The sequence below is a fragment of the Clavelina lepadiformis genome, chromosome 4 (genome assembly GCF_947623445.1).
Source record: "Clavelina lepadiformis chromosome 4, kaClaLepa1.1, whole genome shotgun sequence".
In the NCBI taxonomy this organism is placed as follows: domain Eukaryota; kingdom Metazoa; phylum Chordata; class Ascidiacea; order Aplousobranchia; family Clavelinidae; genus Clavelina; species Clavelina lepadiformis.
The window spans coordinates 7,882,816-7,898,631 of record NC_135243.1 but is presented as its reverse complement, the minus strand read 5'-3'; the positions used below and the strand labels follow the sequence as shown (position 1 = coordinate 7,898,631).

The following is a 15,816-nucleotide window of genomic DNA, read 5'->3' as shown; positions in this document are numbered from 1 at the left end:
TATAAGGTATTGTGCAATTTTCTTTCCCAGCGGATCGTTGGTCTTCAATGCATATTGTGTACGGTTAATATTGACATTATTTTGTAAATGTAATGTTCTACATGATAATTAATGCATTCTTGAGTGTTCTTGGTGATGACTATACGCACTTGGCCATGGCCATAGGGAGGGGTTATGTGGAGGGAGGGGTTATATGTGGAGACCTTAAAGTTGTGTCACTTTTACTCGGATTGCAGTTGGGTTACACCAAGCATATGTGTTTTCTCTGTTTGTGAGACAGTCGAGACGATGCAAACCACTATAACACAACCGAATGGCCAATGAGAACTAACTACATTGTTGGAAGATTTAATGTTAAGAGTCAACCCCTAATTCATCCCAGCAAAGTGTTTTTGCCACCACTTCATATTAAACTCGGCCTGATCAAACAATTTGTGAAGGCAATGGATGTCAATGGAGATGGATTCCTACATATAAAAGAAAAGTTTGGTGCTATACTAAGTGATGCTAAACTGAGAGCTGGAATATTTGTTGGCCCCCAGATACGTGATTTGATCCGTGACCCAGTATTTCCATACAAGTTTAATTCAATTGAATTGGAAGCCTGGAATGCATTTGTACAGATTGTACAAAGTTTTCTTGGGAACTATAGGGCAGAAAATTACTTGGATCTAGTTGACAATTTGCTGGAATCATATCGCGAAATGGGCTGCAGAATGTCACTTACACTGCATTTTCTTCGTTTACACTTGGACTTTTTCCCACCAAACCTGGGTGATGTGAGCGACGAGCATGGTGAAAGATTTCACCAAGACATGTCTTTGATGGAATCGCAGTATAAAGGTCGATTTAACCCTAACATGATGGGAGACTATTGCTGGTTTCGCCAGCGTGAAACTGACACTGAACATGCTCGAAATAGCAAGTGTATAAAGCACTTTTGAGGGGATACAATGCTATTTTGGTTTGGTTTAATCATCCTGGGTTGTGTTAAACTGTGCAATATGATAATGCTGTTATTTTCACTAGGAATTACTGCGTTGATTACATCTAATGTTTTGCTCTGCACAGCCAAAATTAGCTGAAATGACAATTAAGGGTTGTCGTGTGCATATATCATATCTCAAAAACGTGATGTGTTAGAAAAAATCTAAGGCCAGATTTGGATTCAGCATGGCCACATTAGTCTAGATAAACTTGAAACGAGCAAGGAATAAAAAAAAAGTTGAAAAATGTTGCCCAGTGTAATGGATATTACTATTCAGCTAGTAGAGCCACAAAAAAACATGTAGGCGAGCCGCAGTTTGCCCACCTTTGTATTAGATTATCCTGCTCTACTTTATGCGTGCGCACTGTGCATGCAAATAATACGTCCAAATAGATGCGGGTATGTGTGACAGGTCGCATGGTCGTATGGTCGCACATTCTATATGCACACGCATATAACGGACGGACCGTACATATTTGGTTATAATAACCAACCCGCGGCATGTTAGTTCAACTAGGTTCAACTTGGCATTTGACATTAAATCTGGAAAATTGCTTAAATTGCTGAATAACTTGTTAAATGGATAGGTTAGCATGGCCACCGAGCCCAGAAAATAGGTGGAGTCAATATAAGTAAATAATTTCTTTAAGTTTAATTATTAAGCAATTGATAAAAAAACAAAATAAACATAAAAATTTTAAAAATAACAAAATAGCGGAAAACTGTAGTCTAAAGGGAAACGTATATAGCCTACTGTACAAAGCATGTTTGCAAACATTAAAGATATTATTAAATGCAACCCAAATAACAAGTAACAGAAACTAAGTAGCCTACCTTACTATCATTGAGAAATCTGAGACCATGCCTCTACATTTCAATGAATGTGGTTATTATTTTAAACACAATATTATTCTAGTAGTTGGCCAACCAACTTCAATATGGACAGAAATATTAACGCGGATGTTCTACAAATGATATATCTTCCCAGCCAGGTCTTTTCATAAATACTTTTCGAGCAACGTTAAAGTAAAAACCGGGAATGTAGGCGATTTTCTGTAGTTATGGTCACGTGACCAAATAAGTTTTTCTTTTTCTCCACATTCTATGACGAGTATAATTACTTCCACGAAGTTTGAAGAAATTTCTTGACGCCACAAAAAGTTATGCAAGAAAACGTGAAATTTTTGACGAAGCAAAACACCCCTCGTAAATTGCTCAATATCTATTTTTCACGTGACTGGATGCGATCGTCATTAAGGTGTTGTTTTGAAAGACCAAGTAGTTTTAAAGCAGTTAAGTCTGAAAGCAAGGCGCCAAAAGATAAAAGAGATTTTAAACATCAAAAAGTGCCAAAGTTTGGAAGTTTTCGGGGATTTCCCAAAAAAGTAGTCACGTTATCACGTTCATATACGCACTTGATCAAGATTTTATTAAACCCAACCACATACCAAATTTAAAGAACGTCTGATGTTATTTACACCAGTTACTGCACCAAACACGCAAAATGAGAAGACGATAAAGAAAGAAGAATAATTAATGCGTAAATATCGACATTTTCATACACTTTCCGTCGAACATGTTACAATAAACGTCAAATTCGCAACATAATTTTGGAGATAACTTACAAACATTGATTTTTAAAAATTATTTGATCAGTTTATTCATTTATTTGTTCCATATCAAATAAAGCGTGTTATGCGCTTCTACACAGTTAAAGTTTAACTTATTTCTGAGGTCCGTCGCCAAGGACGATAGTTAATGATTAAAACGTAAAATATTCGGTACGACAGCATAAAAATAGGATACGAACGATTTGCATCGTTGCTAAAGTTGTTTTCCCAATACAGTATATGACTTGGAAATTACGGTCAGCCAAGTTATAAGAAACGTCGAATGATACCAAAACAGCATATTTCCCGTAAAATAGTGACAGCTCTAGATAATACGTCATGAATTTCGAAATCAAATACTCTTATGTAGAATGCATCAAAAATAAGACAGAATATATTGTTCCCACTGTGACAAATAACAATTTGTTTCAAATCGTTTTAATGTATTGGTTTTGGGTAATCACCTACGTCAAAACTGTAATCCAGGAAAAGTTCTTCGCTGGAAACAACAATATCTTGTTGTCTATTTTAACAATTTCATGCTCACTATTAAGTAGAATCACTTTTGTTTTCACCACGCTAAACGTTATGGTTTTAGGCCAGAGTCATGTCGGTGGTAAAGAACAAACTTATTTAGCTGCTTCGATTAAAGCAGTTAAATTATTAACTAGACATTAACATTAACCAGAGCATAACAGTACTTTTGAGGCTAGTGCATAATTACAAACGTCATTTGTACATACTAGAGCAGCATTTTGGTTTTAATTCCATACCATTTCAACATTTTAAAAGAAGTGTTTGACGCCTCATACTACACACCATTTCACAAGCAACATAGTAAGGAATGCAACATAATGTGTACCCTAATCCAGGGTGGTCCAACTTAATTCTGACAAGGGCCACAGAGGAAAATATATTTGCTTTCATGGGTGAAATTTTATTGGATTTTGGATGGTTAAGACCTAAACAAAATTAAATGTGTTAAGTAAACCTAGTTAAAAGAAAAAAAAACTATAAAACATAAGCATTTTATCACAACATTATATAAATGAAAGATTACGTTACGTTTAATGTAACACTTGGGAGTCAAGTACCTCAGTAAAGTTAGCATTAATGTCTTTTTCTGCAGGCTCAATTACCTGCAAAAGAAGAAATGCTTCTAGACAATGCATTATAATGACCTTACACAGCTCTTGTTTTGTGGTCCTGTTAAATACAAACTTAACAATTTTAAGAAATATCACAAAACAAAAATCAAAAATAAATTTATTCATCGAGGAAATGCGTTCCGATAGCTTGGCAATCTGGATTTAAGCATTAGTGTTTCTTAGTTTTTTTTTATTACAATGATAATTAATAGCTGATAACCAGAACAATATGGTGTATTAGTTGACAAATTCATCACCAATTTTATTTCCAGTCGATGATTTTCTGATTTTACAGATAAACCTATGTTCCAACGTCAAAAGGTTTCATTGTAAATTTTACATTAAGACTTGCAGCAATGTTTGCTGGCTTTACAAAAGCCAAGTGAGCCCCACAAAGTTAAACAGAAATTGGCAAAATAAAGCCATAAAAGTTGTTACCTCTTTAAATTTAATTTTGTTTGCGCACGAAGAGAAACTAGTTTTATTTGTGTAAAGTCTAAGACAGTTTGAGTCTGGATAGCAATATGTTTGTTGAATTTTGAAAAATACGCTTTGAAATACTCTAGCCAAGTCTTCAATATAATACTTCTCAGCGCTTGACATTGTGCGTTAGCCAGGAGGCGGTTATATAAGCTTGAATTCAAAAGGTTACTAATTGGAGTCAGACATCACATCCGGGTAATTAACTTCTCAATAACCTTGCTGCAAATTTGGAGTCAATTAGCTGAAAACTTTTATTCATTAAACGCAGAGGTTCCCAAACAGGAGTATTTGCAACTAACCTTTTAAGGGGTGTGAAATCTGCATTTCATAAAAGCAACAGGTGCGACAACTCGTCAAATTTTTTTAAGGATGCAAGAAATAAAAATGGTTGGAAATCTCTGCATGAACGCATTCCTTTGCAATCGATTTTGTGCACACTTGCGACAGATTTGACTGTTGAATTAGTATAATTGTTTACAGCCCTAGCTATGTGATGAATCCCATTCAGCTTTAATGGTTAAGGTTATTGTTTGCTAAGTGCTTGTGCTTGCTAGACACGCATTGAACGACGACATTATGTTCTGACTCTGCTACTTAGTCAGAACATACTTTAACAATGTGCTATTGATTAAGAAAGAATGTGCTGAAAGGTATGGGGATGGCGCAAAGGCAAAAGACTGTGCTCAGGGATGTGTAGTACCAACTTGTTTGATGAAGGTGCAACTACTATGTAGGCTTAACAACATGGTTTGATAATTAATTAATAGTTGCATTTACAGCTCAATGGACTTCTCAGCATCAGTTTTGTTATAAAAGCATGGATTTATTCAAACAGTGTGAAAGTTAGATAAATAAAGAAAACACTAGAAACCAATATAACATATATCAAGTTGATTAAAAACGTATTCTTCAATTGGATTTGATTGCAACTGCTTAGTTTAAGTCATACAAAGGCTTTAATGTTAATTTATGTGTAACCTTAGTAATTTTAACACAAGATATTCAGTGGACTGATAAACAGTTCTCTTTCTTTTGTTTGGCTTTACATAAAATCTAATGTTTACTTCAACTGCCAAGTGTTTCTATTTAGATATTGTTTTAAATTTTAGAGTAAGTGCGTAGTTATATCATAACAACGGCAACCCAAACATAAACTAGGAAAGGTTTCCTAGGAAATAAACTAGGAAAGGTTCTTTCCTTTTATCTGCAGTAAGTATGTATATTGTAAACCAGTGGTTTAAACAAGTTTTATTTTATTAACGTTTTTTACAAGAAAATTTTTATTACAGTGTATATTTTGACTTTTAGTTAAGCTGTGTGGATCTTAACTCACAAATTAAGTTATTATTATTTTATTACACTTTTTAGTTAGTTGTTTCATTTACAGGTATGAGCAACAAACAGAAGTTGCTGCAGCTGATTTCATTATTACAAGAAGCTCTCTCTGAGCAAGATGTGAAGTCTCTAGCTAAAGAGTTGCAACAAAAAAGATGTTTTAAAAGTGATAATTTAACTTTGATGCATATTGTTTTGTGCTTATATGTTTTACGAACTTATTTCATAAGTGTGCACGGTATGTACAATTGTGCATGGTATGGACTTAATTTAGTAATTTTTTTACAGATATATTTAAAAATATAAACAAATCTCAGCAAAGTGCTATTAAAATATTGGTGAATGCACTGCAAAAGACAGATGTGAAACATTGGACAAAGTATTTTCTAGAGGCTATTAAAAACCTGGGTAAGTTGTGATCCACTTTGTGTTATAAAGCCAAGTGTTTTGATAATTTTTTCTTGATGTAAGAGCTAGACATTATCAAAGATACACTTTAGAGGAAACTATTTCAAGTAATGTGGGAGAAACCTTAGAATTAACTAGCTTTGCTAGTTAATTTTAGTATTAACAATGTGTCAGGCAACATATTTTTCTGTTTGTAGGTATGTAGCGGCCGTTGGGTGTTTTGTTTGTTTGTCGCTGGCTGGCGCCCTCGCGGTGCTCCCAGCACATGTTTATTTAAGGACTGTTTGTTCGTTTTACTGCCTCTTTCGTTTTTGCACTGCCTGCGCGCAGGACATCAGTTCGATTAAAGACTTGAAGTAAGAAGGTCGTACTTGTTTTTCCTTTTAATATATGAGCGAAGGTAACAGACAACTGAGTAGCAACCTTCTGAAACAGGAGTCAGCAACAGATCAACAACGCAGCATCGTGACAGCAACGCAACAACCTACAAGCGCAACCTTCGCCATAGGTAAACCAGTCCTCCGAGATGTCATTGAAGAGTTCTTTTGTTCAGAAAAGCAGTCACTCAGCTGGATTATTAGTCATTTTGAGCATTTGAAGGCGTCCAGAAATGTTTTTTGTGGCATCGAATTTATTATTGAAAAGTGAGTTTGCAGACATTGTATTTCACTGCATTCACAGCATCTCTGTATTACAGTTTGAAATGTGCTATTCACCACTTATGAATACAGTTAAGGTCTATTTTAAGCTTACCACTTAAACCAGACTTATGGTGACTATTTTTCTGAAAACATGTTTTTTTTTCAGAATATTATATATGCAAGAAATTTTTGAAGAGTTATGTTACTAAAATGGGCATCTGTATTGTCTGCCAAAATATTTTGTATTTAGAAAGCTATCTGAACTATAAGCTAATGAGTTTAAGTTTATTTTGCATTTGAATAGCTGTAAATTTACCACATTTTGTTAGTTTTCCAGGTACAAAAAACAGTAGTTTCAAAAAAAGATTGGCTTTGGTCCATTATGTAGCAATTTCTGATGAAGATAGTAAAACTGTTGAATTTATAGTTACACAGCTACAAAAAAACTTGCATTCATCTTCAGTAGAAAAGGTATTGAATAATTATGTCATGTGTTGAATGATTCTATGAATAAAATTACACATTGATTTTGTTATATTTTCAGGTTGACACTTTACAATCCAAATCAAAGAAACAACAACCTTTAGGAGGTTTAAAGGACATGTTTATTTCAACGCTAACCACTGATCAATGCATAAACATAGCAAAAACTCTTGAATCTCACAAACACCTTACAAATCGTAAGGATATGTAGGCCTATAATATACTACTTTTAGGATAATGTCACTTGCAAATAATAATACGAGATAATACTTTTTTCGGGAAATCTAGTTGTTGTATTCTTGATTTTCTAGGACATCATAATGAATAAATCAATTATTTATGGTATTTTTAGGTGAACTAAAACAAATCGAAAAATATTCAAAGAAAAAACACCAGATTCTAGAGATATACACAAAGTTTTTGGAAGTAACTTCGAAGAATGCTTCTGCAGAGTGTCTTGGCTGTTTTGTGACTGCTATACATTCTGGTAGTCTGTGTATTACTTATGTATTTACTTGTTTGTATCATATGTTTGCTTATACATAATTATTTATGTTTTTTAAAGCATTAAAAATTAAAAGATTGTTTTTTATTATGTCACTCCTGGTATCTTATATGTGTTATTTTAGTTTCAGATGGAAACGAGTTATTAGCAAGAGCAGTAGAAACTTTTCTCAAAGGGAGCTGTCCTGCACTCGCTTGGCTCGTACTTTACTGGAAAAAGCTCCACCAGCATTATGCAACTATAAAGACCTTTGCCTGTAAAAGCATAACTTTAACAGAAGAATTGTAAGTAGTATATCTTTCACTTCTAAAACATTAAAAATCAAAAGTTTAATTTATGATATATGGTAAAAACTTCATCTGTGTAATGCTGATGGTGTCAAAAACAGTTGCAATCAGCATGTGGCTGGTCTGTTTTAGCAATAAAATTTCTATTAACCTGCTGCAAGTTATTACCTTAATCAAGGAGGTTATGCATTTGTGACGGTTTTTTGTTTTTATTTTAATGACATTATTCAAAAAGTAATGTCTGAAGTTCTCTAAATGTTTAGGATAGTTTCTGTATGAAACAGGCAAGAACTGTTTAAAGTTTGGAGTTGATAAACCCACCAGGGCCGACCAAAGGCCGGGCCGAGGGGCAAAAAGCTGTTCTAGACCTCAACTGCATATTCTTCTCTGAAAGAGAAATAAGGGAAAAATCTACACTACTAAAGAAAATGGGGAAAAAGAACAGGCAGATGAATTAGAGAAAAACAAGTGATGTAGTAAGGTTTATTGTCAGGAAGATAATTGTGCATTTTGCCATTATTTAGAGCAGTTTGGTAAACTGTGACCAAAAAACATTTCAACCTAGCAGGATTTCTAATTTTCTTTTTGCCTACTTGGTTTTGTGCTAACTACTGCATTTAATCATAAAACAGAGCTTATATTAATGTCTTTGTTGTCTACCAAATGCATCTCAGTAAACATGCATTAGCCCAAGATACTGTACCGACCAATAGTTTTCAACTGGGGTCCCTGGAGCATTTTAGGGGTCCAAAGAAACAGTTTTTCTAAGCAACTGCATAGAGCAGTTGCCAACTGATATTTACGCTGAAAAATCTAATTTTCACATTCTTACACACCATTGCAAGTGCCAAGTAAGTATACAACGTGATTTTCCTCTATGGCGCCACAATCTCAATTGCATGTATCAGACTGACAGTTAAATTTGCAACATGGGCCTATTTCTGGCAATAAACACACACTTAACTATTAAATTTTTTTTAAAATTAATTCAAATTCAATTCAATTTAAATAATAAGTGTTTTTTTACTTGATCAGATATTGTGTTAATTGCTGTTTTCTTTGCTTTGTGAAAATCTGACAAACAATTTTTAAATCTGAAAAGTAATTTTCCTTATTGATGAAATCAAACAGGGTCTGACAAAAAAGTTGAGAACCACTGGTATAGACGGTGGAGTATTCACTTGTTAATTTAGTTGTAAATCTCCCTTGTTTATAAATCCCTTGTAAATCTCCCTTGTCTGGATGTGTTTAAACCACATCCAGTAATTCTTAGCAGCCATCTAATACAGCATATTACTTCGATGTTAGTCTCAGCCACTTGTCCTCAGGGATGCAGTATTGTGTTTAGGGAACCATTCTGGGTAAATTTGGGTTTGCATTAGTTTCTTATAGTTGAGAATTTGGTGGACATTGAGGGGGAAGGGGGAGTGTTTTAATTAATGGGGCATTTCTCTGCTTAGTTTATATGGTAAAGTGTATGCCAAATGTCTTGAAAAACGATGCCGTGAAGTAGTTGAGTCACCACTTTAGGACACACAGTGTGGTTTTTGTCTGATCGAAACACAATGGATCAAATTTAACTCTTTAGCAAGTTTTTGAAAAGTCTTGGTGATCGGCAAAAGATGTTTACACCACCTCTCGAAAAAGCATATGATTGAGTTCCTCAAGATAAGCTCTCAATAGAGAGTACAGCAAGAGTACGATATTGATTGTAACTTTTCAGTAGCCATTAATTCAATGTACATTGTACAATTTCTTTAAAGTTTGTGTTCGTTTGAACGGTGATAGACTGCACAAAAAAACAAAACAGGCAATATGAGCTACCCTTGATATAATAATTCAGAAGAACAAGGGGAGCGATTCCATCAAGACATAAAAGATTTTGAAAGGAGATACCAAGGGCAATATAATGAAAGCATGATGGGAGATTATGTCTGGGCCTTGATGCGGGAAAGTGATGTAGAGTACAAAAGAAAATCCCGCAAAACATCCCATTTTTAACTGATTTTATACTTGAACTGTTTTAGCCTGAAATATTTATTTAGTTTTGCATTTAACATTTAATGATGGTATTGATTCGGATACAGTTAATACATTTATGTGCAAATTTCCATGTACCAAATGCATGTGCTTTGATTTTAATAACAAAAATTCTAATTCGCTGCCTGTTATTATGCAAACTCAGAATTAACCCTTTGCCAGACAGAAAAATAGCCAAAAGTTGGCTGTAATTTGCTTTGCGAAAAAGCAATCGATAGCCTACGACTAACGCGTCAGAATATTTAGTAAATACATTGATAGAATATAACTTCTTAGTCGATGCCAAGCGATTAAAAATGGACTTACAGCGATCAAAGACAGTTTGGTAAATATCCATTTCCTATAGGGTAAATCGGTATAACCATGCACAATATTGCACATACCAGCAAATTCAAAAAATTACTCTCCTAACCACAAAATCAATGTTTGGAATGAACTATACTGATTTTTGGAAGTTTCTAGGTGAGAGAGATCAGGAAATATCAATTAGAACCCGGGAACAAAAATCGTGTTACACGGTGTTATAAATTGCGTAAAGCATTTATGAAATGTTTATGTTTAAACCACATTCAGTAATTATTAGCAACCATCTAATACAGCATATTTCTTCGATGTTAGTCTCAGCCACTTGTCCTCAGGGATGCAGTATTGTGTTTAGGAAAGCATTCTGGGTAAATTTGGTTTTTTTATAGTTCAGAATTTGGAGGATATTGAGGGGGAAGGGGGAGTGTTTTAATTAATGGGGCATTTCTCTGCTTAGTTTTTATGGTAAAGTGTATGCCAAATGTCTTGAAAAACGATGCCGTGAAGTAGTTGAGTCACCACTTTAGGACACACAGTGTGGTTTTTGTCTGATCGAAACACAATGGATCAAATTTAACTCTTTAAAAAGTTTTTGTAATAAGTTATTTATTATTTGGTTGGAAGCAGATCAACAAGGGTCAAAAATGCTTACACCTGATCCTGATTGTTTGTTTTTATACGTTGCAGCTCGAAAAGCGGAGACATGTGGCTGTGTCATATCATGTACAGAGTGACGAAGGCAAATCAAAAAAGTGTTTCTGCATTTATGCAAGAAGTGCACAGACTTCTTGACGAAACTTTAAGTCGGTATGATCGTGATTCATCTGAAGATGTTGACAGTGACATGGATTCAGAAGAGAGTTTAGTTAGTGGTGAAAATGTTGTTAAAACACAATCTAAATTTAGAGAGCATAGCTCTTCAGATTCAGACGATCATAATGCCACACTTGATGATGATGGCGATGTAAGTGTGCTGCAAAAATAATGTTTTTTAATGTAATTTTTGCCAAATTAGTGTTAGTTTTGTTAATAATAGCAGTTTTAATTTCAATGTAAGTTTATTTGCATGAGATGTAATCAGTTAAAACTTTTTTGTTTTTATTTATTCAACAATTAAATTGTAGCTGCAATTGCTTTTGTTCATATTGTTAAACTCATTTATGTTAGTACTCAACTCATTCAATGTAGTTGTAAGGTACAATTGTACATATATCTGTTTTGTTCAAAAATGAGTCATGAAAGAGAAAACATCGTTGTATTTTAAATGTAATTAATATTTTATTATCTAAAACGAGACTAGAACAATTTATTTGTGCTACAAAAGTCAATTTAAGAAGAATTTGTTCAAATTTTTCACTAATAATCACTACGTAACAAAATTTAAAAAATTTTTTGTTTGGCTACATTTATTAAGTGTGTCTGTATGATTTTCAAGCGCTGATTCCAAAAATGCTATCAGTTTTTTTCTATCATCAATCGTTTTCAAGATACAATGATTTCCGTTTTCTATGATTTTCCATTAACTGTAGGTATTTTATGCGGTTATGATCTGTGTCTGTCAGCACTATCATGTTGTAAATGGGCGTCCTATTTACTTGAGAAAGTGAATGGGAGTGGGAGTGGGAAATGCAGACGAATATGCTTTTATTATGAGTTTATTAACTAGAGTGCTAGACAAACGAACAACTGACATAACAACTGACACAACTATAAAGTTTCTGTTCTTCTAAAGTTTCTAAAAGTTTTTGTAGTGTAACATAGAGTAACATACACTACAAGCTAAACTAAAAATATACCCAAGTAATCACACCGTTGGTCATTATAACGGGAAAATTTATGTATAACTGAAAAAAGACAGCATCAACAACTCTTCGGCTAGTCATGTTGATAGTCAATGTATTGCTGAAACAAGTATATTGATGCGTCAACTTCATCAGCAGTTGTTGAAACTACAGCACTTAACTCTACCAGCCATGCTTGTTTGTTTACCTCCGATATATAGGAACCTCTTCTTCTGGTGATACTGTTAGAACCAAACTTTTGCCGTATAATGACCAGACATGCTAAACTCTCGTGCCGGAAAAGAAAAGCAAACAAAACAGAAGCTTTAACTTCATCACCATTCTAGAAGCAGTTAATGTCATCTGCAAGCAAGACAAAAAGAAAAAAAAACCGTTAAAACAAAGCAACCAACAAAGTAGAGCAAAACGAAACTGTACAACCAGAAAGCTTTCAAATGTACGTTTTGCTCTGATCTGTACCAGGAACCACCTACTGAGGACTGGATTGAATGCAGTGCATGCAAACAATGGTATCATGAAATATGTTTAGGCTACAATGGCAAAGGAGAATTTGTATGTGATTTTTTATAAAATGTTTTAGCAACAGTTTTTTCATTAAAGTTTTTTATCCATTGACAAGCTTATTTTGATGTGAAACTGACTTGGTTTTATTGCGTATTTTTCTGTTTTACTGATTTCATTTATCAGTTTAAGGCTACAAATTCTGTTTTTATCCCGCAGTTATGATGTGGTCTGTTTCATAGTCCGGGTTTTGTGCCTGATTCTTTTCAATATAAAAGTCACAAAATTTGGTTCGACGTCGTCTTTAATCGATAACTAAGAACATCGTTACTACTCCGATTAACAAAAACATTTTAAAGATTTATGTTGCATAACTATAGAGAAAAGTACTGCAACATTTCAAAACAAAAACAGTAAAAATAAAACAGGCAGGCGCGGTATGAAGGGACACTATCCCAGACTGTTCCAACAGCGGGGCAAAGAGGGACACAAAAATCTCATAAAATTTATATCAAATAAGCTGATTGTGACCTTATGTTTGCTAACGTCCCTCGTTTCCCCGCTTTCCCCTATATCAATAAATAAGCATCACAGACACAAGAGATAAATGTTGTGTTATATACAACAAATATTGTTTTTTATTGTTTTGCTCGTTTCATGAGGTAGAAACTAAAACATAAATTATTTTTGGGAAAAGTGAAAAGCCTAATTAATATATCGAGGTAAAATTCTAGTAAAAAGGAGAAAAGATTAAAGCGCAACCGTGTCTGTCGGTGAAACTAATTAAATGCTCCATTTGTAATTATTATTTACACAAATTGAACTCAGTTGAATTAACGCATATAAGTACAGGTTATTCCAGGTCAAAATGAGACCGCTTGTTATAACGTCCCTCCTTGCTATTTACTCAGAGATCTACAGCTAAATAAACAAACGCGACAGCTGAAAGCTGGCAGTACAAGTTAAGCAAATATGAACTTTTAAACAATGTAGACAATCACATATTTCGAAACCTTTTGTGACAGTCCCTTCAAAGCACTCAGTTTAAGTGCGTCATCTGTTTGTAAGGACAAATAATAAAGGACACGTTCACCTCTAAACTTGTTTTCCTATTACTCATTGCTAAATAGAGCTGCGTCAATACGAACCGAAATCCGAATGGATTCAACGAATATCGTCTGTGCGGAAGATTCGGGCGAACACAAATACTAACAATGGCGAACCCCAAAAAAATATTACTTAAGCATCTATTGACTTTGGTAAGAAATGATGATCTAGTTTCATGTTTAAGATAAACTAGGGTCAACATTCCTTACAAAAAAGTCTTTCACTTAACAATGAAAACAGCCTCACTTTGTTGTTATAATTAGAGGCGAGAAATTATATTCGTTAACTACTCTATTAATGTTAGAATAATAAAACTTAAATATCACAAAGGAATGTGAAAGCGAAAGTATTTGGCTGCCCTTGTTGGTTATACTTGGCTATATTTATGTAACAGTAACTCAAATTGCCAATTAATATAATCTATTTCAGCAAACTACGTTTCGATAAGTTGTTCTGACATAACAAATTGTTCATTTAATTATTAGCAGGACAGATTTGTTATTAAAAGCTTGAGTGTTTATTTGCATGTTTCACCACTATCAGGCGCCCACTTTAATGCCAGACAAAACTAGTTTACTTATGAAAGTAAAACTTTCTAGGCCGAGTGTATGGCGATAGCAATTCTACATTCTAATCGGCCTAATTTCGTGTTAAACATGAAGCCATATACCATCTTGCAGATACCAGCTATAGTATTCACAGTACAAGGTGCTGTGAGAATATTAAGTTCAAGCTCGACTTTTACTGCACCGCAGTTAAAACACAACCACAGTAAATGTAACCCACGAAAATCTGCGTTATGAAGAAGTATTAGAAAGAGCAGATTTTTTGTCTTATGTGATATGTTGTCACTTTTGCATGAATTAATGCACTGAATTACTGCAATCTGACTTGAAATTTAACTAAGTCATAATACTAACAACTATCTAGCTAACTAACTAACTAACTATTAAAATAATACTATAATAACTATAATATAACATAAAAAAAGTTTTAATTAATCTTTACTACACTTTAATTACCAATGACAGGCAACATGTTCTGAAAAATGGCCGGCAGCACACAGCACAAGGCCAAATATTTATGTTTCACGTGCTTGTTGTTAATAGACGTTCACATATTTATCCCAAAAAGTCTACTAATAGTTCAAAAGCTGCATTTTAAAAGGCGTCATTATAGTTTTTTGTGACATTTCTGCTCCAGCAAGTGTTTGCACATGAAAATTACGTTAATGGTTGCTGGTAGCTAAGTTTCAATAGTTCTAATTTTATGCACAATTTCATAAATATGTGATAATCAATAAAATACTTTAAAATTGTGCATTTAAAATGTGAGTTATGTTTTCAGATGTTTCCGTGTCGTGATTGTCAAGCATTCATGATTTAGTATAACATTGAGATATTGAGGGAAGTGGGTAAGGAGTAATTTGAAAATATTAAGCGTAAAAGCTAAAAGTATTTTTAAACTAACAAATTGTGATTCCAATTATGCACTGAGCATAATGCTATATTCTCGTAACACATTTCTAGTCAAAGCATGCCTATGTAATCAACGCGCTTCCAAGTACTTTACATGAAAAACTAAGGAATATTATCTACTGTAGTGTAATTCTTTGTGATCACAGAAACTTGGTGCAAGGTAAAATCTACTTTCGTCTTGCGCATTCGACCTCGAATAACTATCTACAAAGTACATTTTGTCGACAAAATTTTAAAAGCCTAAATTAATCAAACTTTTCTCCTGGCAACTGTATAAAAACTTATTTTAAAGCAGTTGTATTGAGTTATTATATTGAGACTATAAAAATTATTTTTGCCATTCAATTAAATTAAATATTGCCATTTAATTGAAGATAAAACTACAATTTTTGAAATAAAGCTGTCACGCTAAATTCTCCAGTTCAGAAAACTTCCCACTCTTACAGCGGGGGCCCAAAACGCTTGTAATTTAAAAGAATGAAAGTGGGTCTATATTTTTTATTCTAAAGTATGAGCGATCGAAAATATCTTGCCACCCAGACCGCAATTCGGAAAGAGTCTATTGATAATATAATGAATCAGCTATATCTATCAAAGCTCAGCAATAAACCTGGACAAAGCATACAAACATTGGAAAAGCACAAAATCAAGGAAAATTTCTTTGAATCAAATGTGTACTTTGTTTGTATATGGATAT

The 15,816-nt window shown here is 33.8% G+C and overlaps 1 protein-coding gene across 1 annotated transcript; it reads left to right on the top strand.

Moving 5' to 3' along the window:
• Nucleotides 1-3,616: 3,616 nt before the first annotated feature.
• LOC143453378 (uncharacterized) lies at nt 3,617-12,784 on the top strand. Its single transcript, XM_076954707.1, has 9 exons — nt 3,617-5,438; nt 5,617-5,730; nt 5,853-5,972; nt 6,481-6,616; nt 6,943-7,084; nt 7,158-7,293; nt 7,449-7,583; nt 7,726-7,885; nt 10,919-12,784. Exons 2-9 carry the CDS (start codon nt 5,619-5,621, stop codon nt 11,214-11,216), a joined length of 1,239 nt encoding a protein of 412 aa, XP_076810822.1. The 5' UTR covers nt 3,617-5,438; nt 5,617-5,618; the 3' UTR covers nt 11,217-12,784.
• Nucleotides 12,785-15,816: the final 3,032 nt, after the last annotated feature.

Coding starts and splice junctions, on each gene's coding strand:
- LOC143453378 (XM_076954707.1), top strand. CDS start 5,619: ATGAGCAACAAACAGAAGTTGCTGCAGCTGATTTCATTATTACAAGAA. Junction 7,085..7,157: donor ATTCATCTTCAGTAGAAAAG/GTATTGAATAAT, acceptor TTATATTTTCAG/GTTGACACTTTACAATCCAA. Junction 7,584..7,725: donor TGTGACTGCTATACATTCTG/GTAGTCTGTGTA, acceptor GTGTTATTTTAG/TTTCAGATGGAAACGAGTTA.